Source organism: Xiphophorus maculatus, chromosome 9, assembly GCF_002775205.1.
Source record: "Xiphophorus maculatus strain JP 163 A chromosome 9, X_maculatus-5.0-male, whole genome shotgun sequence".
In the NCBI taxonomy this organism is placed as follows: domain Eukaryota; kingdom Metazoa; phylum Chordata; class Actinopteri; order Cyprinodontiformes; family Poeciliidae; genus Xiphophorus; species Xiphophorus maculatus.
Genome location: NC_036451.1, coordinates 25,979,913 through 26,006,906, shown reverse-complemented (window position 1 = coordinate 26,006,906; position 26,994 = coordinate 25,979,913). Strand labels below are relative to the sequence as shown.

The window sequence follows — 26,994 nt, the reverse complement described above, 5'->3', positions numbered from 1 at the left end:
TGGTGAGGTTTCAGGAGCATGCTGGCCGAGGAAACTAGCTCTTTCACACTGAGACGCTGGGTTTTGTCCCTCCGAGTCGCAATGAGAGAAATGAAGCGCACATTTAAGAATGTTTTATCCACAATAAGGATGCTTAAAGGGTAGTTTAGTTTGCGTTTTATGTGGCAGCATCAAATCATCAATCTGAATTTCTCTTGGTTTGCATATTTAGCTGTAATTCCTCTCATACCTTCACGGGTATGAGAGGAAAGCTGCGTCTTTGATGTCAACATAGAGGTGACACATTTAAAACAATCACACTGCAAAAACAACATCTTACCAAGTATTTATGTTTTGTTTCTAGTAAAAATGTCATAGTGTATTTGAAATGATACAAAACTAACTTACTAGTAACTTTTGAGCACGTTATAGGAGCTTATCTAAGTACATAATCTCTTAAAATTGATGAAAAAGTTTGAGTTCCATTGGCAGATTATTTAATTTGAACAAGACATTTTCCAATGTTATAAGTGAACTCTGAGAGTAAGATCATCTTTTTCATCAATATTAAGGAATTATTGACTCTAAACTAACTACTATATCTTGCTGAAAAGTGAAGTTTAAATTACTTTTGTCTTATTTCAAGTGTAATAAGACATTTGCTCTAGAAACTAGACCACAAAGATTTGGTAAGATTTTATGCTTTTGCAGTTCAGTGCTTCATGACTGGTGTTTTTCTTTGCTCACTTTTTTTTAACACCTCCTGGTTGCTTACCAGGAGGTGTAAACTTTTATATCTTCTATGTATACATAGAAGATATTAAAAATTTGTACCAGGAATCACAATAACGAGTTAAGCTTCAGGACTGAGGAAATGATGGATAAGGGCTGCTGCATGCTTTGTGTCATTAGTTGGCACATATTTGTAGTTTGTTCAAAGGCAAACACGCTTTTGAATATATTTTTTATGTTATTATTATGTTCTTGTCTTAGTTTTAATTGTTCTAGTCGTTCTGAAATTGGAACCACAAATATTAGCAAATCTCTCTCCACACTGAACATATGAAGCTACTTCTGAATGGACAGTTCCTGGTTTCAATATTTTATATGCATCTAAATTTTTATGCTCTTGTTATTTTCTTTTTTTTTTTTGCTTTGTTGCTTCTTTATGTGAAATAAAAATATTTTAATACTTCTGGAAACTAAACTAAAACCAAGGTTACTTTAGTTGAAGAAATATTGTTAAATGACTCATTGAAGTGTGTTCATCTTACAAGCAGTTCTATGAAAAAATTCACGTATAGCAAGACCTTACAACATTTTCCAATGTTGTAAGGAAATAATTTCCCAGTGGAACTAGTACCTTTTCATCAATATCAAGGAATTATTGACTTAAAATGAGCTCCTCTATCTTGCTGAAGTATTTTAGTATTCAGCAAGAAGTTCTACAATAACTATTAGTTTCGTCTTATTTCAAGTGTACGAAGACATTTGCACTAGAAACTAGACCAAAAGTACTTGGTAAGATTTTGTATTTTTGTAGTGAAAACCATAAAAACCAGCAGACGCCTTGAAGCACTGTGCTGCTAAATAAAAAGCTGAGGTTTGTGCCAGAAGCATGAATGTGAATGACTTACTGAAGAAACTGAGTCATGGGGATTATTAAGGTCTGAAATGATTAGCCTTACAAAGGGATCCACAGAGAATTGTTCTGTTCCTGTTGGAAGTGATTAATTTGAGCGAGCAATGTTATATGAGCGAGAAACACTCAAAAATCTCACGATGAAAGAGCTGGTTTCTACTGCAGCTGTCTCTTTTAGGCATGCCAGAGCACATGTTTTTAGTTTGGCCTTTCTTTTTTTTTTTTTTTTTGTTGGCAACTTTAACTTGAACACATCTAACGATTAACTCCTATTTTGTACAAAACACCACTTTTACTTTTGCCCAGGTGGTGCACTTTGATTTTGGATGTCATTAATTGTTTTTTTTTTGGTGTAGCACACTATTTATCAAGCTGTTGGCAGTTTTTATTCAAGCTGAGTCATGTTGCGTTCTGTTCCATTTGCTTTTGATTCCTTTGAGTCGACAACTGGAAAGCATTTTTGTTGACCTTTTTTTTGTTGTCCTGAGCATGCCTTATTTGCACCTCACCAATCTTGTCATGAGTCTCCACCCCTAAGTCTCTATCACCCCCCCCCGCCCCCCACCCAACCCTCTGGCTTGTGGAAAATCTGACCTTTGACTCTTAGATCTTATATTGCACTTTGAAACAAGATGGCGACAAACCTTTAAAAACATTTATATTCTTGAGAAATTTGACCTGTACATTTCTTTAGACATGCGGTGCCTTTCAAAAGTATTCATACCTCTTGAACTTTTTCACATTTTGTTAAGCTAACAGAAAGAAAATGAAATAAAATTGTGTTTAAGTAGATTTAATGTGACGGAGCTAATAGTAAACTGGAAGGAAATGTTATTTTTTATTTACCAATATAATTTTAAACACAACAATTTTCTATCACAATAAAATTCCCCCCAAAATACATGAAAATGTTCAAGGTTATCAATACTTTATCAAGGCACTGCAGTGCAGAGTGACTTGAGTGCCAACTCTGAGTATTTAAATCTTATTTTAGAACATAAATTAGTTTTGTGATTATATTTGACTTCTCTTAGATATACAAAAACAAAATTAAATCTCTAAAGTTGTTGCACTCACACAGGAAGCCCTTGCTTTCTGCAGTGAGTGCACGACTCCTGATCATAAATTTGGTATATTTTTACAAATCTAAAGTAACTCTTGCACTCGTGCTCCTAAGCCTCACCAAGGCTTCATTCGTATTAAAAGCAAAAGGAATACTGCATGCAAGCCATAACTGTCTTAACATATTAGCTTATTAATAAAGGAAGAAACACCCTTAACGCAGCAATAGTAAAGGGCAACCATGGCCATCGCAAGAGCAGTCCCAGCTTCTGTTTGGTTGCTTCGCAGCTCTGTGTTCTGTTGTCCTGCCCGGTGGAAATGTACTAAATGTCAACCGTCTCTTTCTCCTCTCGACGTCGGCTTGTGTTTTAATGTTTTGCCTGTTTTTTTTTTTTTTTCTTTTTTCTTTTCTCTTTTCACTGCGCAGGGCTTTCGTCTATCTGAGCAACCTGCTGTACCCGGTTCCTCTGGTGCACCGCGTGGCCATCGTCAGCGAGAAAGGAGAGGTGAAGGGCTTCCTGCGCGTGGCCGTTCAGGCCATATCAGGTAAGGCCCAGACCCGCCGGGTTGCCGTCGCTCGCGTCCGTCAGCGTGACGCGGCTGAAAAGACACGCTGGGTGCGACTTCTGGAGGGAATGAAGTGAAGGTGCTCTCTGTTTCCCTCCAGCTGACGAGGAAGCTCCCGACTACGGCTCCGGCGTGAGACAGTCGGGCACGGCCAAAATCTCTTTTGAGGATCAACAGTATGAGAAGGTTGGGAGGAAAAAAATGCAATGTATGATGCCATTGTTTAGCTAATGTAACAATTATTCTGCTGATTAATTGATTGGTCAGATATTTTTCATATAATCCATAATAAATGCATTAAAATATTTTTTTTTTAAATAAGAAAACATAAATTTTTCTGTTTTCATCTGCATCTGCTACAATGATGCAGAGGCATTTTTGTAGCTAATGATGCATCTGCAGCTAAAAAGTACTTTTAAACTCAACATGTGAAAAGTTTAATTCACTTATGTAGCACAAATTCACAACAAATGCCGTGTCAAGGCTCTTTACAAAAAATAATTTCATTTCACTCATACATTCCAATTAATCCTACTTGTCAAAGAGTACAGTATGCTCAATTAATTATTCAAAGTAGATTTAAAAGTTTCTATGCAAGAAAACTAAATAGAAACTCGGGAAGCTATTTCTGCTGGACTTAACAACAATACATTACATGGCTGATCTGTTTATTATTTTTTGGATTAACCAATTAGAAAGGCCAAATAATTTTTTTTCTACAGAATCTGAACCAGGTGAAGCTTAAACTACGCAACTTGAGGAGTTTTGGGTCAAGCATATTTACAGACAAAGACGGATTTCTTAATCTTAAATGCAAAATGTTTGTTTTTTTTTAACAGTTTTGGCTTAATTTTTAGATCTTATACTCCTGTTAATGATTAATTGAATACTAAATTAGTTGACAATTATTTCAATAAATGACTTATCATGATGAATCAAATAAATCATTTCTGCCCTAGATACATTTCAGTGCCTTGTAAAAGTATTTATAAACCTTGACCTTATTCACTTGTTGCTGCTACAGATGCATGTCTGTAAATGGGATTTCATGTGACAGAGCAACACAAAGTAATGTCTAATGGTGAAAGGAAAGCAATACATGACTTTCACAGTATTCCCCAAACAAAGTGGAAAAAGCACAATCTGCCTTTGTGTTTACCCCTCTTTTATTGTAATACCCTCAATAAAAACAAAATGAACCAGTTGTTTTCACCATTCACCTCATGTCTAACATTGGGACATTTGAACAAGGAGCAGTGATGCTTTTTAAAAGCTGTGTCCGTACTGACTGCTGTGTTCTGGACCTCACATGTTCAGTTCCAGTCGGAGTCGTGCTCTGTCGGAATTGGACTGAGCCGCACAGGGGTTTCTCAGGAAGAGCTTCGGATCGTGGAGGGGGAAGGCCAAAATGCTGAAACGAGCCCGTCAGCAGATGAGGTCAACAACAACACATGTGCGGGTAACCATGTCTTATGAGTGAATGGATAACTTATTCCTCTGAGTGCCTGTGAGTGAGGTTTTCCTTTGCTTATGAGAGGAATACTGGAGCCGCTGTGTCCAATGCTTTCAGAGGATCTAAACTAAACCTAAAGAGTTTAATTTAAGCCGATGTCCATTTTTGTTTTTTTCTATTCGCATCAGCTGGTGCAGACGAGATGGAGAATCCAGCGAAGGCGAGTCCGGATGCAGCTTCAGATGTGACTTTGGAGCACCTGAAAATTGGGGACATTTTTACCTTCAGGGTGACTGTCCTGCAGGCCTCCAGCATTTCTGCTGAATATGGCGACATCTTCTGTCAGTTTAAGTAAGTCAGTGTCCATCCAAAGTAAATACCCTAGTTAGTCTTTATTCCTCCTTTGTTTCTTTTTCATTTGTTTCCATTTTTATTTCAGTTTCATCCATCGGCATGACGAGGCCTTCTCTACGGAGCCGCTGAAAAACACCGGCCACGGGCCTCCTCTTGGCTTCTACCACGTGCAGAATGCAAGAGACAAATCATGAACTAACACTATTTTCTGGTTTTATTACAACTACATATGGTACAGTGCTTTTTTTTTTTGTTTGTTTTTGTGTAGATTGCTGTTGAAGTGACCAAGTCCTTTGTGGACTACATAACGACTCAACCGATCGTCTTTGAGGTGTTTGGACACTACCAGAAACAACCTTTTCTTCCTCTGTGTAAAGATGTCATCAGGTGAGACGCCTGGTCAATAAGTTAAACACACAGGGTCCTTGAAAGTCCTTGGAAATGCTTGGTCTTCAAACTGCACAGTTTTGTAATAAAGTGCAGTCTAACTTTTGATTAAGACGAAATCTGGAAAACATTACTTACAGTTTAAACTTGATCATTTTAAACATCAAATACAAAGACAAACATATTGAATCCAACCAAACTTTTCTTGTTTTAGATTAGTTAGAATTACTAAAATTATTTCTACTTGCTAAATGCCAGAAAATGCAGTGACATTTTTTGTGACTTTATTTATATATTCTGTTTAAGCATTTCATTTGAGCAGGGAATTAATTTACCTGAACATGATTTGTGTGGATTGTTGATGTTATGAATATTGTTTATTTCTAATGGCTCATTGGCATTACTGATCTGTGTGATGAAATAAAGGTTGTTATATTTTAGATGTTAATTAAACATTATTTAAATTGTGAGATTTTTTTGTGAAATCAGTGTTTTGTTCTCAAACCAGTCAAGTGGATAGATTGTGAGAGTGACATTTCAAAACATAAAATTTTTCTCTATTTTAGTTTACCTAAAATACTATAACAAGATTATTACTAACAGTAATAAATGATATCATATAATAAATTGAAATTTGATTTGTTCATTTGTTTTATCTCCAAATGTGATGCTGGAAAAGTTTAAAAACTTACCTTGAAAATATAGAAAATATGAGTCTGATTTTCTATTTACATGTGACTTTATTGTTCCATCCAGTCCACTTCATGCATGCAAAAGGCAATTTCCACAAGTGATGCCTCTTTCCAAACCAGGTAAGAAACTCCCAGCTGTTGTTGCTAGTTAGTTATTTTATGTTGCTTTTGCATCTTTTGTACGTCGTCCGTTTGCAAGTCGTGTCATCTTAGCTTCATGTTGTTGGGTGTGAGCAGTGGACTCTGACGACTCGTCCAATCGGGAGAAGTCCCTGGACCTGATCCGATACCTGGTCCCTGACGTGTTCAATGGGGCGCTGGTGGACTCGCTGTCGGGCCACGCCCTGTCCGCTGCTGGCTTGGCTGCTTCCTTCCTGCTGGAAGCAAACGAGCGAGCTCAGCTGCCAGCCCCGCCCGTCTCTATCTGTTCAGTTATTAAAGCTCAGAAACCCGGTTGGTTCCTGCTGTCAGATCCAACAGAATCCTGCAACCGGAACTTTTTTTTTTTCTCATATTAACAGAAATAATTTTACAGTAATATAGTTTTTTTCTAATGACATTTAATTGTTTGTATAAATTCTGCTAAAGCATAAATATTTTTGGTAAATTGAAATATTAAGTGTTCCTGTTTTAGGATTCTGCATTTGGATTGGCTCTCTGGTGCTGTGTGTGTCTGTTAGCCTCTGTGGTGAACCCTTGCACTTCCTTATGTAAGCTTCTCTTCAACTTCATCGTTCTGCCTTTTACCCTTAAGAATACTGTCACTTTACTATGTAGAGGCACAGTTATGATATTGCATATTCTGCTTTTCAAATATAAAGTAGAACTGGAGTTAATCTGTGGAAATTACATTTATTAAAAATAAATGTAATGGGACAAAAACTGAAAAAACAACTTCAGAAAAATACAAGTGGAAACATTTGGCAGACGTGTTGGCATGTTTTCATCTATTTTATTGGGATTTTATGTGATTGTTCACAGCAGAGAACACAATTCTGTCGTGGTAGAACCATCACACATGGTTTTCAAAATTCTTCAGTGCAAAATGTAAACTGCTAAAAAGATTACACTTTTCAGTTTTTTATTCCTATTCACCCCCCCCCCCCTTTCCCTCCGAGTTAAAATTTGTAGCACCACCTTTCTCTGTAATACCAGCTGCAGACTAAACTTTTGCCCATTCTTTGCAAAATCACTGAAGCTCAGTCAGATTCTTTATAAAGTCCTTGAAAGCACTTGATACTCAAACCTCCCAGTTTTGTAATAAAGTGCATTTGATGAAAAGCCTACATTTGGAAAACATTATTTACAGTTAAAGCCATTTAGCGGGAACATTTTTCTTGCTAAGTTAATAGATGGAAAACATCTGAGATCATCGGTTTCCTCAAATTCTGAGTTGGATTTAAATCTCTATGTTCACTTTGTCATTTTAGTCTATAAATTTAATTGATCTAAACCTTCCCATTGTAGCTGTGGCTCGTCCACATGCCAGCTGAATGGCCTGATTGCTTTGTGCCAAACAACAAACAGCTCTTTTCTTTCAACAGTGGCTTTCTGCTTGATGTACTGAGGACAAATTACACCTGATTAGTTGAATTTTGATGGCAACTGGTTCCTCTGGATTTTATTTTTGGTTGAAGTGAATATAAATGCACACCACACTTGTGCATGTGAACTTATTTTGAGCGAGTTTTTCTGGTTGAACTAAGTAAGTTAGAGAGACGCAGTCGGCTTCCAATCTGTCTGAATATTCAACTCTTTTGGTAAAAGTTAAGGGAATTAATTCCCTTTGTCTTTAACACATTGGGAACGACCAAAGAGCATTATTACAAGTGGATTTATTAGCGTTGAGCTTTAAGTACAAGCTATAAAGTTGCTTATGAATATATTTCTAGAAAAGGTGCTCTCTCTCTCCAAAACTACTTTCTTCCTGCACCGGATTTCCTTTCATCTGCCCGTTCTCTCTCTTTCGTAGGCTAGCTTGTAGCTGTGTGTTCTCACTTCACCATGCTTTTTCTCACATAACATTTTGAAACATGTTTCGACTTAGTGCCTGCCACCAAGCTGAAGGCGATGACACGTCCCCAGGCGGGGCCCCGCCACTGTAAACACGATCTGATGGTGTTCTTTGAGATCTGCGAGCTTGAGGCCAACGGAGAGTGAGTCCAGCAGATATTTGGAATTGAAATATTTGGATAAGATTTATTGTCCACTAATTCTCGTTTGTAATTTTGTTTTATATAAGTTACATCCCTGCAGTTGTAGACCACAGAGGAGGCTTGCCATGCCAGGGTACATTCCTACTGCACCAGGTGTGGTCGCACCGTGAGAAAATAGAAATACTTATATATTCAAAGGAAACAAAAACCTGTTGAACAAAACCATGAATGCCTTTGTTCCGGGCTTTACTCCAGGGCCTCCAGAGGAGAATAGCTGTCACCATCGTGCACGAGTCTGCTGGAGACATAGAGTGGAACGATGTCCGAGAGCTAGTTGTGGGTAAGTTTAGCTTCCAGGTTTCTTTAACCTGAAGCAGTTCATCAAGAATGTGCAGGAACAGTTCTCAAAAATAAATTTGTGCTTTGTCAGGGCGTTTACGCAACACTCTGGAAGCCGACGAGACCGTCATCGACCCAAACATACTCTCACTTAACATCTTATCTGCTGGTTATGTCGAGCCCCTGCAGGATGACAGGTATGTGTAGCTAGAGACCTTAAGCACACACAAATCACTTTTGAAGAGCAAAATGTCTACTAAAGCTGCAAAACAGATAATATGCTTGATATATAGTATCACTGCACTTTGGCTGAACCTGGAAACCACTGTACTTTACAACTTTTTGGTCTTTGTTTTAACTTCTCTTAAACTGCTCATGCAGCTTATGCACTGCCGTAAGCCACAGAGCATTGCATGTCCAAAACCGAACCACGGCACAAAAAAAAGTTTATTATTCTGTCTGCATGAGTTAACTTGCACTACCACAGATTTTTTAAAAAGACTAAACCTCCAGCCTCAGCAGAAAGAGTAGAGAATTACCCTGAACCAAGCTGGCTGCTTGACCCTCCCTGGTGTTGAATTGTGCCTCATCATCTCACCTACATGTAGCACCTCTCTGTGTTTGTCAGGTTTTCTGTTGTCTCGATTATATATCTATTAAACTCAAGCTGTGTAGTGAACATCGTAATACCACAATTCCTCATATAACTTTTATAGAAAAATATTTTTTATGTATTTGTTAAATTATTATTATGTCTTGTAAAAGACATGTATGTGAAAAGAAATTGACCTAATCTACCTTCTCCCATTCAGAAATACACCGCTCAGTCAGAAGCAACCAATTAGAGCCAGCAGGAGGGTCTTAGTGCTGCCAATCACTCTCATGCTCAAGCCCTCCCACTTTAACTTTGCTAAAACAGCTGGTTCACCACAACATAGCCTGCCACCAATGACGACATATAGCAGTTTTCATAGAACAGTAAGTTGTTTTTCCCCCATTAGCGAGTTGAGCAGCATATGGGAGATTGATTGACAGCACTAAAACCCTCCTCCTGGCTCTGACTGGTTGATTTTGACTGGGAACGGTGCATTTTTTGCACAGTGCAATAGTTGCTCGAGGTGGAGGAGCTCAATTTTTTCACAGATTGTCCGTCTGGTGCCATTTTGTCACGACATGGAAACAGTTTTAATAAACATTGGTACATACTGCTACTTTAACAAGCATTTATTTTTATTTATAATGAAAACATTCATTCAATCTTTAGTGCTTTTAAAATTAGTTATCTGTGTCTTAAGACATTTGTTTTAGATTAAATGCTGTGTTCTGTAAACAGAGCATTCCACCATCACATCATCTTACACTGTGTTGAATCCTGGCGTTCAGAGACTAGGAGTTATTATGTCAATATGTGGTGATGCTTTTTCATAATCAACTGTATCTTAGAGAAATCCATGTGCATTAATGAGCATTTAAGTATTCATATGTGATTTACGGCCACAAGAGGGCAGCAGATGCCTCTAAAAAGTGCCTACAGTGAGAGTTTGTTCCTTTTGATACATCTTTACTATGATAAATGCAGGAACTGTCAGCATTAAAACTGATCTGAATAAAGTACAGATTTTAACACAGTGAGAAGCAAAAAGCTCCAGAGCTGTTTACATTTGTCACAATTTGAAATAATTATTTTTTATATTATCAAATAACTAACTTTATGTGGATCAGATAAATCTCAAGTTATACACCTTTTTAAATAAGCAAATATTACATGTTCAGAATTATTCTCTCTAGCAGGATATAGACCAAGGACACATTAGAGAAAGTTGTAAGTGATGGGGGGGGAAAAATGCCTGACCTATCTAAAAAAAACAAACAAAAAAACTTTTAAATAAATGTAATTTTTAACTCTTTTATCTCTCACCTTCCAAAAGAAAAGTAAAAAAACAAATAAAAGTAAGAAATACATATGGTTGAAAACAAATAAATGAAAGAACGTACTTTAAATGAGCAGTTTGGGTTGGAAGCGAAATTCATCACAGTCCTTACCAGAGCTTTTTAATTTGTAGTTCTCAGGCTTGGTTTAATTTTGGTGATTTAAAACTGCTCTTGAGATTCCACTTTTCTCGTTTGGATAAAAATGGAAGTACAAATGAATGCTAACATTTTCTCCCTTTGTCCACTAACAGAATGTTGTTCTGTTGTTTTTGCTTTTTTGTTTTGCTCTGCAGACAGTTTCTTGATTCGGACATGCCTAGGTATATTATTTGCCTCTGTTTTCATGATCTAAGTTACACCAACACCACATCTCTCTAACCTTCCTAACACCCTGCCATCTCTCTAGTCGGCCTGTGATTTGGTTCCCTACTCGCCTGCTCTCTCTCATGACTTCCAGCAGTTTATCTGTTCCCTTTTCTTTCCTTCTGTTCATGAGGGGTGAAGGATGTGACCCTGCATGTTCCCAGGTCTCTTGCTCTTGCTGTGCTTGGATGTGTGTTTGGGCCAGTGTTGGATGTTAGCCGCTATGGAAGGACAGGGTCTGCATGGCTCTGCTTTGCTTAATGTTCCTGGCTGTGTCTTTGCTGGAGGTGTCATGGGGCCAGCATCAAACTGTCAACATCAACTATTGCTCCAAGAAGCCTCTAGCAGCACAAAGTCCAGAGGGAATCTTTTCCTTTGGACAGTAAATATATGTTACAGTATTGCAAGCTTACTGCTTCATAGCAAATTATTAGAAAATCTGTTTTCTGGTTGAGTCTAGAGATGCTTTACAGGTGCATCTCCTAAAGAATAAATTATTAATTCTGAAAATATATAAGTAAAATTCATATATTACATTGATTCAATAAGGAGCAATATGTGTTTTCCAGACACATAGTGCCATTTTATCTCAGTCAAGTAACTGTTAACTTAAGTTGTTTAAAAATGCTATTTATTGAATATGACTTAAAAGAAATTTGACTTGATTACATCACTCCTATTAACCCTTTAACAACGTTTTTACCAGCAATGCACTGAGAAGTAGCTGTATCCACCAGGTGTTTGCTAATTTCTGCTGGCTAGTCTGAAGGAGCTGAGAGGGAGAGTTATGGGAGGAGGGCTGCTCTGTGAGGTGGAAGCTCTGAAGCTTAACTGCAGCTCTAAGGAAAAGCTTTGTCTTTGAAGGTGGCGCTAGGTCCAACCAGCCGTTTTGCACAAGTGAATGGTTGCCATGGGAGATTCTTAAACATGTGTGAAAGAATCGAGGCAAAACTCCATGTATGTTAATGATGAGGGAATAACATTGTAACATGATGTAAAACTCAAAAGTAGATTTTACATATTACTGCCCCTTTAAATACAGATTGATATTTCAGGCATTTATTTTTTGTAAAGTTGATTATTTCGGGTAACTGCTGATTAAAATAAAAAATTCAGTTTATTAGTTTGTGGTTTGTGCCAGTGGCACAACAATAGGAAGTAGTTGACGAATGATGACTCCCCTTTTTTTAATGACTTATTGCGTGAACAAACAGATTCACGTGTGACTTTAATTGAGTTTCTTATTTAATAGAAACACAACTATTGTAAAATTGTCTTTTCAATATTAATGTAAAATTGACAGTTTCGTGCACATTTGTAATGGAAACGCAGCTAACATAAGTAATTAAATGACATAACATTTTACCCTTTTTATGTGATGTAGGGAAATAAATTACACTATGGGTGTTAGAATTTATTGTAACACTTTTACACTTTAGATGGAATCTGATATACTCTCAAGCTCTTATGTTTTTAAAAATCTGTTTCTACAGGAGAAGGACCTATCAAATCCAATAGGGGGAGGTAAAAACCCACTTTTAAATTCTGTAGGAAGCTGAGAAAAACAGTCTCTAGTTAATCCGGACATTGATGTCATAATTCGACATCTATAAAATTCTTTGGTTCGAGCACCACACCGACCTCAGAACCCAGAGCGTTTCCCATCACAGAACATAACAAGGACTCCAATCAACCATTAAGTAAATTCCTGTAACATGGATCGCATCAATTCCAATACATCAATAAAGCTATTCAGGCATAATCCTCTGAACCATTACCTCAGTAGCCCAAATTGCTGCAATGTTGTGGATATATTTAAATGCTTCTTGTTACCTCGAGGAAACTCTGCCAAACGCCAGAATCAAACACTTCTTAAATGTTCTGCCAGCAAAATGACTTCAGCGCTGGTTCCTGCATTTTTTTTTAGTGGGCAGTAAAAAGCAGAGAAACACACTATGGAGAGGCGCGAAAAAGGAAATTGCTTGCTTGTAGTGTAAGCGGACAACTTTTCTGCTATTTGGATCGTCGCGTGCATGCATGCATGCGCACGCGCTCGTGCGCTAATTCCCGGCTGGAGAAGGGGGAATCTCTGCACTCGGTCACCTCCCTGCAGTGTCCGCAGCACGGAGCTGTCATTACTCCAGAACAGTGCGTGCCTGTTTGCTGTCTTCTGGGTGACACATTGTTCACTTTAACACGAGGTCATTTCAGTCCAAGAGTGGCCTAGGCTGAACATCTGAACCTCATGAAGAGCCCATTCAGCCGGCTTTTACGGCCTACAGAAAACACTGGTTTCCTTATACAATTCTTGCCTGGATAATCTTTTTTAGATTCGAGGCAGTCACCGGGCCGCGAGCCAAAGCAGCTACAGCTTTCAGCGTGTGTGTGATTATTTCCCCTTGAGGTAGACGGGTAAATTTGTGTACATTAGGGTACGTAGTAAATCAGCCGCGCAAGCAGAAAGCTGCTATGTTGTCGCTTAGGGTAAAAATGGCCACTTCGGTGGTCGTCCGGGGTGACGGATCAGCACTGTCCGCAGGATTCAAGGAGTTCTGTGGGGTTATCATGATGAGAAAGACAAACACCATCCCAGCCACACAACTGCAAAGCCTCGACATACTTCCTAACTCTTACTTTCTATTCTTTTGCTGATTTCTTCTTTCTCACAGCATTTCCCTGGGAATTGACCATAGGTATTTCACTGCCCTCTCCCCCATTTTCTCTGTCCTCCTCTCATTCCTTCCTGTCTCTATATGATCAAAACCCATTACTGCTTTCAATTGTTATTCTTTGGTGCCTTGCTCAAAGTCCATCATCTGATTGTGTTGCATGCAAAAACTGTCATGATGCATTATAATGATCTGGAGATGCTGTTTATACTGTCTGGATTTTTCTAAGGTAGTTTTTGTTCAATTAGTTATGATTGCTAATCACGTCCTTGGTTTTTAAGGCAAAATTTCAGTGCATATTTTTTTCATATAAAATACGTTTGTTCCTGAAATGTCTTTCTTTTTTCCATAATCCTTTGTTTATACACATTAGACATTACAGACAGCATGTTTTTGGTAGAGATGCACCAATCACAATAGATAAAGGTTAAAATCGAAGTATTTTTGGTTTAGCTTCGAGTGCAGATATTTTAGTACACTTGAAATAAGACAAAAGTTCCAAAGTTACTTGTTAAAACAAGTAACTTTTGTTTTAAGTATCTTATTCCTTAATATTGATGAAAAATATTTATAGGTGAAACAATCTGTCTGTAAAGTACTTTTTCCATCAATATTAAGGAATTAATTTCTAATCAAGCTCCTATTTCTTGCTGAAACATTAACTGTAAGTTAGTATTGTTTTATTCAGTGTACAAAGATATTTGCACTAGAAACTAGTCCAAACGTACGTGATCATATTTTGTGGTTTTGCAGTGTAATTTCATCATTTTCTGTTGAATAAAAATCTGTCAAAAACCAGTAGCCTTTTTTTTTGCGTGGTATTAACTTCAAAAATGACAGTAAAACAGGAATCATAAAGACAAATGTATAGAAAAATACTAAATATGTACAAGCCAGGAAAAAATCCCTGATTGGTGCATTTCTGCTTTTTATTTGTGCATATAAAAAATAAAAGTCAGCTTTGACTGCTTATGTATTTGTCCTGGACTGTCTCAGGACTTTTTACCGCTTTGAGGCTGCTTGGGACAGCTCGATGCACAACTCTCTGCTCCTGAACCGAGTCACGCCGTACGGAGAGAAGATCTACATGACCCTCTCGGCCTACTTGGAGGTACAGCACAGAGCCCGCATTTATAAGAGGCTAAATAACACAGCCGTATCTTATGTGAGGCGTTGAGTTCCTCCGCAGAGACAGGGGGGGAAAAAAAAGTTTTAAAAGCCCCCCTCTTTTATCAACCGCAGATGGAGAACTGCACGCAGCCTGCATACATAACCAAAGATATCTGTATGGTGTTTTACTCACGGGACACCAAGCTCTCGGCCTCTCGTTCAATCCGCAACCTTTTTGGTACGGGGAGCCTGAGAGCAGCGGATGGGTGAGATTAAAAGCTTCAAACTATAAAAGAGCCGGGGAGGTCTAGTATCCCCCACCCCCACGGCCTCATATGCAGCTGAGCAGTAAAATGCAATCTCTGAGAATTCCTCTTTCTTTTCTAGAAACCGAGTAACTGGAGTTTACGAGGTCAGCTTGTGTCACCTTGCAGATGCTGGAAGTCCAGGTAAGAGTTGAGAAAAATGTCCGTGTGGCAGTAACACTCAGCTTAGGTTCAGCTCAGATATGAGCAACAGACCCTCCTGCCTCACACCAGGCATGCAGAGGAGACGCAGGCGAGTGCTGGACACCTCTGTGGCCTACGTCCGTGGAGAGGAGAACCTGGCTGGGTGGAGGCCACGCAGTGACAGCCTGATCCTGGAGCACCAGTGGGAGCTGGAGAAACTCAGTCTCCTCCAAGATGCAAGTGGCAATGTTACTTTTCTATGTGCTTTCCCAAAAGTGAGAAACGTGTTTTCTAATCTGAAGGATATAAAAAGACTGAATGCGTTCAGATTGTATTTTATCATACAACAACCACAAACCAGGACTGGACAATAAATCAATAACAATATACAGGGCCGGCCAAAGCCTTTTTGGGGCCTTAAGCAGGTTTTTATACCAACTGGTCAACTCTAGATGCTTTATCATTCCTAGGCTACTCTGTGTGTAACATACCTGTTAGTGTTGGCATCATTTGTAATTAGCTAACAACATACAAGTGTTATTAAGGCTGTTGATTTTAACCTTGCAGGACTAGCAAACTTAAAAAAAGTACTTGGATTTTGAAATGCAGAGTTTCAAAACACCAATTTTACGCTTAACAAGTTTAATATCTTAGATTTCCCCAGCATTAACCTACTATATGTGTACCCACTATAAAAATGACATAGAACGTGTTTTTTCCATTTGTTATATCATTTTGTTTGTATCATTTAAGTGTTTTTTAAAGATATATATATGTACTTTTTTTTTTTTCCAAACATTGACAGTGACGGTTTCTGTCACTGGGATTTCTAAAAGTTACTGAGGAGTTTTTCTATCACAGTCCAGGTGTGACTGATGTTTCCTCCTGCTCAGGTGGAGAAAACCAAACATTTCCTCCTGCTGAGGGAGAAACTGGAGTCCACCCTGCTGACGGGCCAGGAGTCCCTTCAGTACTGCTTCACTGAGGAGACCGGTGAGTCCACTGCAGTGGCCGAGGCAGACCCGGGGCCCACCTTCAGCTCTGAGATGACCACCGACAGGCAGAGGGAGCTCGCTGCCAAGGTCAGCTGCCACGCTGCGCTCTATGGACATTTTAACCATATTTGAAATGGGAATATTCTATAGTTGGCAATCCAGTTTGTTTGGCGTCATATCTTAAGTGCTCCATTTATTTATTTTTTGCCAGTGTTTGCGGCTGCTCACTCACTCCTTCAACAGAGAATACAGCCATGTGTGTGTCAGCGCCAGTGAAAGCAAGGTAGACTTTAAATGATGTCACAAAGCTTTGATCGCTGTTTGCCGATCGGTTTTAAACATCTGGACGTGTCGGGGGTGTGTGTGTGTGTGTGTTTCAGATCTCTGAGATGTCTGTCACGTTGCCGAGAGACGCCGCCTCCATATCTGCTCTCAACACAATCACACCCTCCTCAACATGCCCTTCTCTGGTGGAGGGCTGCTATCACAACACTGAGCTCAAGTTAGTCCTAACACTGGGGTTGTTTATGATTTTCCAGTTTATTTTTCTGTGTCTAACTCTGTATTTTTGTGTTTGTTTTTATTTTTTAACCTCAGACCTCCTCCGCCTCTGTCTCGTGCGGTCAGCCCCAGTCCTGAACCGCAGCAGGACGGAGCGGACAAAAAGTCCATGAATGTAGGTTCTGACGTCAAAACTCGGACTCGAAAACTTATCCCTGACATACAGGAGATCAGAGTCAGGTCAGTCTCACTTATCTGACTTTTAAAGTAGGGTTGGGCATTCATCACGTCATTTACCATTTTTCATGGTAAATAGATTTATCGTTATGATAAATTCCGATTAAACCCCCCAAAACTGTCGGGATTCTTACTTTTCCTTTTTTTTTCCTCCACTGTTTGTTCAATGGAGGTATCAATACATTTTGAAAATATGATTGAATGCAGCTACTGTGTGAAGTTTAGTGTAACAAATCACATTTCTTTATGCAACTGGACTCTTAAAGAAACACATTAAACATGGGGTTGTTTTTGCGGGAGCAAACAAAATGCCACGATAAAACCTTAGGTTCATATCACTCCACCCCACCTCCATGACCCCCATGTCATAAATGTGTTTTTCAGCCCAGTCGTATCGAAAAAGGGCTACATCCACTTCCTGGAGCCGCACACCAACGGATGGGTGAAGCGCTACGTGGTTGTGCGGCGGCCATACGTTTACATCTACAACTCTGAGCGAGACACGGTGGAGAGGGCCATTCTCAACCTGTCCTCCGCCCAGGTGGAGTACAGTGAGGACCAGCAGGCCATGCTGAAGGTCTGCGTCACGCCAGCGGCTCTAGGAACACTTCCCCTCTGCCACATCCGTATATGTCGTAATAAACGTTTGCGCTTCTCTCAACAGACTCCAAATACGTTTGCGGTGTGTACAGAACATCGTGGCATATTACTTCAAGCCACTAATGACAAAGAAATGCATGACTGGCTCTATGCGTTCAACCCTCTTCTTGCTGGAACTATCAGGTAAGTTATCTTGCTAAATTAGGAACTGTCGCATATCTGTTAAAACCTGCTGAACTTTTTATGATTATTCATTTCATTGTGGAACATGGAAGACTAACGGCTGGTAAAATGAATAAGTTGTCCTTGTTTTGCCTCTCAGGTCAAAGCTGTCGAGAAGACGAGCCGGACAGATGAGGATTTGAGGAAAAAAAAGATAGATGCAAAGACTACAATGTACATACTTCCCTGTTCTCCTCATTCCCATCGTCACCGGCAGCCATCTTCCCCCCTGCTCAGTCTCCGTTCCATTGTCCGTGTCCTCGCCGTCGGGTTTTTCCTGTCGGGCCTTAGCAACGCGCAAAGAAACCTCTGGAAGAATCAGTCACCGTACTGTACCGGCATTATTTCACAGCTTGAGAACGGAGGAGGCAGCGGTTTCTCATGCCAGACTCCATTTGTACGATTAACGTGCTGTAGTTGTCAGTGACACATCAAGCCTTTCTCATTTATTACTTACAATAAATAAAGCAAGCAACACAGGGACATGTGTTCTTTAATCATGCCACCGCTGCACTGCTAGCTAAGCTCTCATCGCTACATTTGCATCGGTAAAATAGGAAACCACGTAGATTCCTCTCTGCTCCATTTTACTGCTAAACATAAAACTTCAACTGGTTTAACCTTAACGGTCAGAAAAATGAAAGCTGAAATAAAACTAATAATTAAAAAAGAAAACAACTCAAACTCCTTCAACATCAGACTTAAGCACACACAGCGGGGCAACAACATGGCACCTCCTCAAACTGCAGCCTGTGAATCCATAACATTTAGGGTATGAGGATATTTTATGTCTACATGATGGACTCAAACATCACCACCTTGTTTTCCTCCCAGTACGATTTCTTTCTCTGACTTGTGTTTGAAATGTGATATATTTAGATTTCTAACAGCCTAATTATTTATTTCCGCATGTATTTATTTACAAAGACGTTTATATTTCTAAAGTAGTACTCAGTGCAATTTCTGCACACGGCACTTTTTAATGAGTTCCTGAACTATTTGAATAATAAAAGCCTCGTCCCGACGGTTTCGCTTTTAAAGTAATCCAATAACGTGCTCGGTTTCTTTGTGCTGAAGAAAACTTGAAAAATACAACAGCCCTGAACGATTAGGATAGCTTAACCTTTGACCTAGCTGATGTCCCTTGTAACGTTTTGATATTTAGTCGGTCTTGTCGTCCCTCCTAAAATGGGAAAACAGTGGTTCCTCACAGCACATGATATAAAACTGGCTTTCTGAATGATATGTGTATATTAAGTGTAGTGCCTCTTTTTTTTAACATTCTGCACAGTATGCCTCTGCACCGATTTCTTTAACCTCACATCCTTCGCGCTGCTGTAATCATGTTCAGGAAACGTCTGCACGTCACATAATCACTTTGTGTTTTCTTTCATCTTTTTATTATATGCATTTGAGACAAAATGTTAAAACATTTGGAAGAGATTCAGCGTATCTCAGGACTGTCAGCTTGCGTAGGGCTCTACTTCTTAACATGACATGCAAAATGTTTAAAATGCAACCCGCCTGTAGCTTTAATTGCTTCGTTTCTACTCTGTTTCATTCCTTTGTTGTATATTTTAACTGAGGTTTATCGCATCCTAACACCACTCAGGTTGTGAGGTGTTCAGTGACTCTGGTGGATTAGCATGCCTCAGGTCTGCCAGCCTACGGAGCATGCTCAGTTTGGCAACTGACTGCAAGGACGACATCTAAAAGCAGAGAACAGGTGCAGCCATTATATTGCACACTCGGCGCAACGACATTGCATTTCTAGGAGCGATTAGACAACTACAAACATGCTATCTTTTGTTTGTGTGTTTTCTATAGATGTGATTCTTCCGATAACTGATATGTTAACAGTCACATCTGTGATGTGGAAATATTTTTGACTCATTCGGTTGACTGATCTCCTCACCTGCACAACTGTTGGTAGTCGTAATAAATCAACAATTGGCTTGAATTGGCGTTCTAATCTCACGGCTCGCCTTCCAAACAGAACCATTGTGCATTTTATCCACCTTCGTCGTGGGGCGAACGCTCTCCTGTTAGTCATAACTCTGCATCACGTTTTATTTCAAAGCCCTGACAGTCAGCCTGTACGTAATTGTTTCTGATTAATTTTGTTCTTACTGACTTTTTTTTTTAAGCAACCAAAGTTTTGTTGGTGCACTCACTTAAAAGTTCACTCTGAATGTATAATAATAATATATAGGAATTCTTCTTCTTCTGCGTCGATGTTTTTCTGAACCTTCTGCTTTCTGGTTGGGTTCCTCACTGATTGTAAGGCGGTTGGTTATCACCAGGGTGAACGCGGAGGCTCTGAGACCCGCCATGTAATAATCTGTCTGCTTATGTGTGGGACGATTATGGTTCACTGTGGCCTAGTTAAACTTTTATGTCTTGTAGAAAGTAATGCTCTTGGTTGCTTTTCCGCCGCCCTCCTTCTAGTATTGGAATCTACCCTCACCATCCTGCTGCAGCAGCAGCCTTCACACACAATCACCAACCTCTCTTTTCCAACCCTTGCCCCGTGAAGTAATCTCACATTCTTGTGCTTCCACGTCTATTTTTTTTGTTGTTGTTGTTTTTTGCACCAATACATTCCATTGTTCTTCAAAGATTTTTGCATTGTATATAAACATGATTGCCGTGGACTGTGTATCATACGGTTGCACTCATTAACAAACTCCTAAATGGGCAGTAGTTCAGTCGGTGTCTGAGTGTTTGTTTGAGTTTCCTGTCAGATGTTTGTGTACACTGAACACATTGTCATATATTAAATAAATCTGGAAGTGATGAAACACTAAGCGATGACATGTGTTTTTGTTTTATTTTTGATAATGTATAACTTTGGGTCTGGTTTAGTATTTTAGTTGGGGTCTTTTTAAACTAAACCGTACAACATTGTAGAATAATGATGCACAATTCACTTTAAGTTCTCCCGTCATGAAGAGTAACATGATGATTTAAAACATTTTGAGTTATTTGATGAGAGAAAAACAATATTCATTATCAATGCAGGATGGAGTCTTATCGTCCACCTGTCCTACTGTACCTGACACAGTTGCATAATCATCAAAGCCATTCAGGCTGTTGTCTTCATACGTTTCATTGGGATGCGACCAAACAAATGTTCCAGCATTGTCTTCCTTGGCCAAAGCAGATTCAGGATTTATCACGGAAAACCCGCTTTCATCGAGTCTTCCATGACTGACGATTGTTTCTCTCTCGCCCACTGGAACCATTTGTTCTTCTGTCTAGAAATAAATCTCAGCCAAACATCAATCACTCCTGTTTTTGCCCATTCGTCTTCCACTGGTTCCATTGCACGTATTCTGTTTTCAAACCCGACTGCTTTGATGTCTTCACTTTTTTCTTTTTTTCTTTTTTTTTTACAACCTTATGACTTTGTTTGTACTTGGTCCAGATTTTAGATGCAGTTCTAAAACATCATTTGCAACATCATCTTGGATTTTATTCCCTCGAAGGAGTTGTTAATTTGTTTTTGTTTACAATTATTTCGTACTATGCGCCGCTGTCCTTAGCAACACTGGACAAACATTGTGGGTCTGGTTGTTTGAGGGTAGATTTACAAAAAAGGGAGGAATGGGAAATTCCTCTTTGTTGCATGTTGGGCCTGTGTGCATCTACTCAATAGCCAGACTAAATCTATTACTGGCAAGCAACGCCTACTATTTCTGTGACTTGGAACATTATAACCAATAAATATTGCATTCTGAAATGATTTAGCGATGGTAATATTGTACTGTTCCCAACATAGAAACATAAATACTCTTATAAATAACTCAACATAATTCTGTATGCATCCATGTTGACATGTCATTCAGCTGGCAGCTCCGTTACACCATTTTACTTAACCATTAAGAGATTCTGTTATTTTTGCTTAAATTATTTTGATGTGAAAATGCACAAACTACAACAATCTATCTTTTGTTTTACACAAAAAAATGCCCCTCCCCAACCCATCTTTATAATTTATGAGTGACTACGGTGCTCCGTGTGTGCCAGAGTTTCTCTCTGATATCATTTCATTTCAACACGTCATACAAATCGGGTGACGTGTTCTGTAATCCAGTGTTTGGACCTTCAAGTCAGCAGGTAAAAGATTTCGGGATTTTAAAATAATTACACTTTTTTTTTTTTTTTTAAGTATTCGAAGCTTAAACATGACAGTCGCATTGAAACTACTGCAGATCAGCTAGTTCATTACGGTATTATACAGCTTTAAGATGCGGTAGTTGTAAGCAGCACAGTCAGCTCCACATACTAGCTAGCTAGCTAATGATTCATAAAGTCGACAGTAAATCTATATGGTGCATCTTCGGGAGACTTTGCAAGGTCGGACGAGACGTCGGACTTCTGTCTCGGTTGTTAATGTCCATGTCTGTCCCCGTTTGACATCTCGGTAGTTAATCCTTACATAAAAAAAAAAAAGTTAGCTAAACTAGCTAGCTGAAGTTGCTTTCAGTGCGCTTATTTGATCATTTGCCAACTCTAGCTGACAGAAACAATTTAAGGTAAGACATGTCATGTTCCAAAAAGTTTTGGTTAGGACTTTTGTTTTTCAGAATGAGCCGTAAATACGGGCGCAGAGAGCAGCAGCGTTTGAGTCAGACACTTAAGGACAGACATGCTAACGATAACCGTTTCCATAGCTACAGTAAACCACTGTTCCCTCTGAAGACAGCGCTCAGTTTCTAACAACATGATGGGTCCCCCTATCATGTCCCCCCATAACATGATGGGTCCCCCTATCATGTTGTGGGGACCCAAACAATGCTTGGTTTACGTCTTACGCTGACGTAACTATCGCATTTAGCAACAGAAAAGTTTTCGTTCTGCAGCAGGATTAGCTCTGTAGGTTTCCAGAAACACACCGTCTGGATGCTTTTAGGCTCATTATGTGTCTCGGTTTTTATCTGTTCTTTCTGCAGCATGGCGGAGAAATTAGCTGACCTGACCCTGGTGGTGGGTCACACCCACGATGACCACAGTCTTCGTCACAATCCAGGCATGAACGCAGAAAGGTCAGGAGGCTTTAGTTGTGCTTTCTGGGTGCCGTGAACGAACTGCTTCAGTTGAATTATAACAAGGTGTTGCATTAGTGGAAGAAAAGAATACATGTTTTTAAAGTTATTGCATGCAAACAGTTATGAAACTATCTGTAATTTTCCTTTCATTTCACAATTGTGCACCGCTTCGTGTTGACCTTGTTTTCCTAAAGCCAAATAAAATACACAGAAGTTTGCAGTTGTAAGGTGACAAAAGTGTGAAAACAGTAAGGCGGTCACAGTAACAAATTTTGCTGGACGATGAGTTGTCCCAGAAATGATTGCGATAAATGATAATGTTGTTGTTTTGAGAGCATTTTTAAGTACTATAACGGTAATGGAGTAACATTTGAACACGTTTCTCAAAGACAAACGTGAAATTCTAATAAACATTTAACACTGTAGCTGGAAGACATTTTACATTTCCAAAATAACAGAAACGACAAATAAAAAGAATGATGAAATCTCTGAAAACAAATTAAAGAAACTTTGTTCAGAAAAAGGCTGAGAGACCAAAGCACCAGGCTGAAGAGTTTGGCCGTCCAGGTTTTGGTAGAAAGAGAGAAAAGAAAAGAAAAGAAATAAATTAATCATGCGAATCATTTAGATTTATTGCTTATTGCCACAGGCCTATTTAACGGTTTTGAATACTTTTGCAAGGCAGTGTTTAACAGTTGTTAATCTGACAGGATCTACATGGATTATAATGCCACCACCCCGATGGAGCCGGAGGTGATTCAGATCATTTCTGAAGCTCTGCATGAGGCTTGGGGAAACCCCAGTAGCAACTACATAACAGGTGTGAAATACCTTCTTTTTGGATCAAAACAGAAGCTTTATCTCATTGATGACGAGGAAAAAAAAGTCAGAATCTTTTTTTGAATTTCTTTACTGTAGCAATGTTGTTTTTCCAGGCGTCACGGCCAAAGCCATCATCCACCAGTCCAGGCAGAGCGTGGCTAGAATGGTTGGAGGTAAAGCAGAGGACATTGTTTTCACCTCAGGGGGAACGGAGGTAACGACTCCTGGTGTTGAAAACCGCCGTCTCCCGCTCTCGGATCTGCTCTAAAGCAAACGATTGGTCCCGCAGGCCAACAACCTGGTGCTGCACACGGCCGTGGAGCACTTCAGGAAGAGCCGCGGCGCCGAGGAGCACGGCGAAGGCCATCAGAACGGCCGCGCCGGCCTGCCGCACATCATCACCTCCGACGTGGAGCACGACTCCATCCGGCTCACAGCCAAGCACCTGCAGGCGGCTGGAAAGGCAGGTGGGGGATCACGTTTTCACCGGGATGTTTTTTTGTTTTTTTTAAGAGTCTGTCCTTCAACCACTGAGGTAAATCTGCTTCTTGTTATTTCCGTCGTAGATGTAACATGTGTGCCCGTTTCTAAGGTGACGGCTCGCGTCGAGGTGGAGGATATCGTCGCCGCCGTGCGCCCCAACACTTGCCTCGTCTCTGTCATGCTGGCTAACAATGAGACGGGAGTCGTCATGGTAACGGGAAGAAAAAAAAAAAAAACTCGAAAAGCCTCTTGGCCTGGTCTTTCTTGTTCTGAAAACCATTTTCCAGTTGTAAAGACTCAGTGTTTGGATTGCCATAAAACCCATTCCTGTACGCTGAACGCCATTCGTCTTTTCAGCCAATCCCAGAGATTTGCCAAAGAGTAAAATCCCTCAACAAGCAGCACGAGCGACTCAGGATCCTGCTGCACACAGACGCTGCCCAGGCACTGGGCAAAGTCCCAGTGGATGTCCAGGAACTGGGAGTGGATTACCTTACCATAGTTGGACACAAGGTCAGCAATTAGCTCCGCATATTAAAAAATGTAGGCTAAACTCTTTCTAAAATGTGTTTTTAAAAAAAAAAAAAAATTTATGTATATGCATATATAAACGTTTCAGTTCTACGCCCCTCGTACCGGGGCGTTGTACGTGAACGGCCCCGGAACAACGACGCCTCTGTATCCGATGCTGTTTGGAGGAGGACAGGAGAGAAACTTCAGACCAGGGTACGCCGCGTTGTGTGTTACCCAGCAACAAAACTCTGAAATAAGATCAAAAATAAGAATTCTAAAGTTCTAAATATGACCTGATTTTGTTTTTCCCCCGCCCCGCTCTTTCCCCAATGCTGCAGCACGGAGAACACGCCAATGATAGCCGGCCTGGGAAAGGTTGTTTACGTTCAACGCCTCGTACAGTGCAGATCACTAAAGTTCAATGCGCTGCCTCTGTAAAACAGGAACTGTTTGTAACAGGATCCTTTTGTCTGTGTTTGTGTCAGGCTGCAGAGCTGGTGACCGCTAATCTCTCAAGTTATCAGAGTCATATGCTAATTATTAAAGCGTATCTGGAAGAACGACTGCAAGTAAGTGTTTCCCCTAAAAGAGACGCTTTGGTTCTAATCACTTTTACTTTCACTTTTTCTGCACATGATATAAACCCGAGTTCTGTACCTTTCTATTGCTCTCATTTGAAAAAAAGGTAAAAAAAGAAAAGGCTTTGCCAATTCTTAATTGCAAAGCTGAGTTTTACAATCCAGAGGTTCATTCACAAATCAAAAGCCTTCAACTTACTGCTCTAGAATCAGACAATAGAATAAGTATGATGTGGATCAGTGTAATGGAGGAAGTGCTTGGGGAGACGAACAAATTGGAATAAAGTCTGTTTTATGGCGCTTTGACCTTCCAATACTAACTTTGGCTGATGCTATATCTCTTTAATAACTGTAATATAAGAAAATATTAGATAATGTTATCAGTGCGACATTATTGTACTTACCCACAGAAAAAAAGAGATAGAATACAGACGACAGCATTGGAAACTACACAAAATATTTCAAAGAAACACGTTCAAAATATCAACTCTTGTTGAAACATAGACGTCATTGTGCCTCCTATTTTCTGAAACAAACGAGGTTGAAGATTTAAAACGTGGAATAATACAGGTTGGGCCAGTGACAGAGGGAACGTGAAAACGAGGCATGTCGTTTCATGAACTTAAAACCGCAATCTGCCGTTTCCGCCTCAGGACGTCTTTAGGGACAAGATCCGCTTCAACAGTCATTATCCCGGCTCTGATGTCCTCCCTAACACATGTAACGTGTCCATCTTGGGCCCGGCGTTGCAAGGTAATGTGTCTTTGTCCCCGTGTCTGTTTTGGCGCGTCAGCCCAAACGGTGTCCTCTAACCCTCCGCTGATGATTGTCAGAGCTGTTTGTAAGCCAGCGAGCCTCTGAATGATTAATCTCTCCGCCCCGCTTTAGGCTGGAGGGTTTTGTCAAACTGCAGGAGGCTGCTGGCCAGCGTCGGCGCCGCCTGCCACTCCGCCAGCGGACACAGGTATAAGAGTCTTAGCTGTTTACCACTGGAGGAGAGACGGCAAGCTCAAGTTGTGGCAGTGGTAGCTGTAGTGGCTCTTAGTGTCAGCTTCCAGGAGTTTCCACAGCTTATTGGCGATAGCTTTTTAGCAGGCGACACGACTTCTGCACTGAATTTGGTGCCGGCTGCTACGGGTTTAGTGACAGGTGCCACTGATGAGCTTATGAGCTGCTACTGAAGTCATGGCTGCTGTCACAGAAGTGTGTGTATTCATGTTTTTCTGTTTTTCTTCTTCTTTTGATTAGTTCAAAATAAACACATTCATATTCAATATCCAATCTGTCACAAAAGAGTGTGGCAGCTAACACCGAATCCCTGTCACCTGCCACAAAGGGAGGCCACCCAACTGGCAACTTCCTGCAGCAGAAGTCCCACTGCAGCCACCATTTGAGCTGCTGGCCTCTTGCTCCTGCCTCCTTCCTACACCCCGCTGGTTTTCCTGCGCGCTAACCTCCATGTTCTCCGTGTCCGCCAGGCCCTCCCACATCCTGCTGAGCTGCGGCGTCCCCACCGAGGTGGCGGCTAACGCTCTTAGGCTGAGCGTGGGCCGGGGGACGACCAAAGAAGACGTGGACGCTGTCGTGGAGGATCTCAGGGAGACCGTGGAGCTCCTGGAGCAAATGAACTGACCCCTTTTCTTTTGCACTAAAGAGAGTCAAATAAAGATGTGCAGCGACGCACCATCTGTGTGGCTACGCCAAACCTGATCCTGTAAGATTATGAGACATTTAATATAAATAATAAAGTGGGAGAACTTGGCCTGGCTTCATGGGTGATGTTATGGAAAAATGAATGCACTATTGTGCCACATGAGCCGCTTATAAATCTCCCTTCC

The 26,994-nt window shown here is 40.2% G+C and overlaps 2 protein-coding genes across 18 annotated transcripts in view; both read left to right on the top strand.

Moving 5' to 3' along the window:
- LOC102225825 (kinesin-like protein KIF1A) overlaps window positions 1-20,523 on the top strand; it is a 48,327-nt gene extending 27,804 nt beyond the window's left edge. For 3 of the 16 annotated variants that reach the window (XM_023339413.1, XM_023339408.1, XM_023339416.1), the window contains 24 exons: window positions 3,111-3,229; window positions 3,330-3,436; window positions 4,568-4,709; window positions 4,892-5,054; window positions 5,143-5,233; window positions 5,326-5,444; window positions 6,201-6,256; window positions 8,184-8,292; window positions 8,379-8,445; window positions 8,548-8,632; window positions 8,723-8,828; window positions 10,857-10,883; window positions 13,596-13,619; window positions 14,592-14,706; window positions 14,838-14,971; window positions 15,093-15,154; window positions 15,245-15,390; window positions 16,048-16,236; window positions 16,361-16,432; window positions 16,530-16,651; window positions 16,747-16,890; window positions 17,272-17,464; window positions 17,552-17,670; window positions 17,810-20,523. In XM_023339413.1, coding sequence (XP_023195181.1) covers window positions 3,111-3,229; window positions 3,330-3,436; window positions 4,568-4,709; window positions 4,892-5,054; window positions 5,143-5,233; window positions 5,326-5,444; window positions 6,201-6,256; window positions 8,184-8,292; window positions 8,379-8,445; window positions 8,548-8,632; window positions 8,723-8,828; window positions 10,857-10,883; window positions 13,596-13,619; window positions 14,592-14,706; window positions 14,838-14,971; window positions 15,093-15,154; window positions 15,245-15,390; window positions 16,048-16,236; window positions 16,361-16,432; window positions 16,530-16,651; window positions 16,747-16,890; window positions 17,272-17,464; window positions 17,552-17,670; window positions 17,810-17,852 — 2,554 coding nt within the window. In that variant the 3' untranslated portion in view covers window positions 17,853-20,523. The remainder of the gene's footprint in view (window positions 1-3,110; window positions 3,230-3,329; window positions 3,437-4,567; window positions 4,710-4,891; window positions 5,055-5,142; window positions 5,234-5,325; window positions 5,445-6,200; window positions 6,257-8,183; window positions 8,293-8,378; window positions 8,446-8,547; window positions 8,633-8,722; window positions 8,829-10,856; window positions 10,884-13,595; window positions 13,620-14,591; window positions 14,707-14,837; window positions 14,972-15,092; window positions 15,155-15,244; window positions 15,391-16,047; window positions 16,237-16,360; window positions 16,433-16,529; window positions 16,652-16,746; window positions 16,891-17,271; window positions 17,465-17,551; window positions 17,671-17,809) is intronic. The other 13 variants (XM_005811346.2, XM_005811342.2, XM_005811347.2 and 10 more) reach the window with 8 other exon arrangements.
- Window positions 20,524-21,755: 1,232 nt separating this feature from the next.
- On the top strand, window positions 21,756-26,917 carry scly (selenocysteine lyase). 2 transcript variants are annotated; one of them, XM_023340266.1, is made up of 13 exons: window positions 21,756-21,828; window positions 22,665-22,757; window positions 23,471-23,580; window positions 23,696-23,796; window positions 23,872-24,049; window positions 24,149-24,276; window positions 24,423-24,578; window positions 24,685-24,791; window positions 24,917-24,953; window positions 25,064-25,147; window positions 25,810-25,909; window positions 26,045-26,120; window positions 26,635-26,917. In XM_023340266.1, exons 2-13 carry the CDS (start codon window positions 22,666-22,668, stop codon window positions 26,786-26,788), a joined length of 1,323 nt encoding a protein of 440 aa, XP_023196034.1. In that variant the 5' UTR covers window positions 21,756-21,828; window position 22,665; the 3' UTR covers window positions 26,789-26,917. The 2 variants fall into 2 exon arrangements, with proteins under 2 accessions (XP_023196034.1, XP_005811417.1); XM_005811360.2 differs by lacking the exon at window positions 21,756-21,828 and adding an exon at window positions 21,965-22,247.
- Window positions 26,918-26,994: the final 77 nt, after the last annotated feature.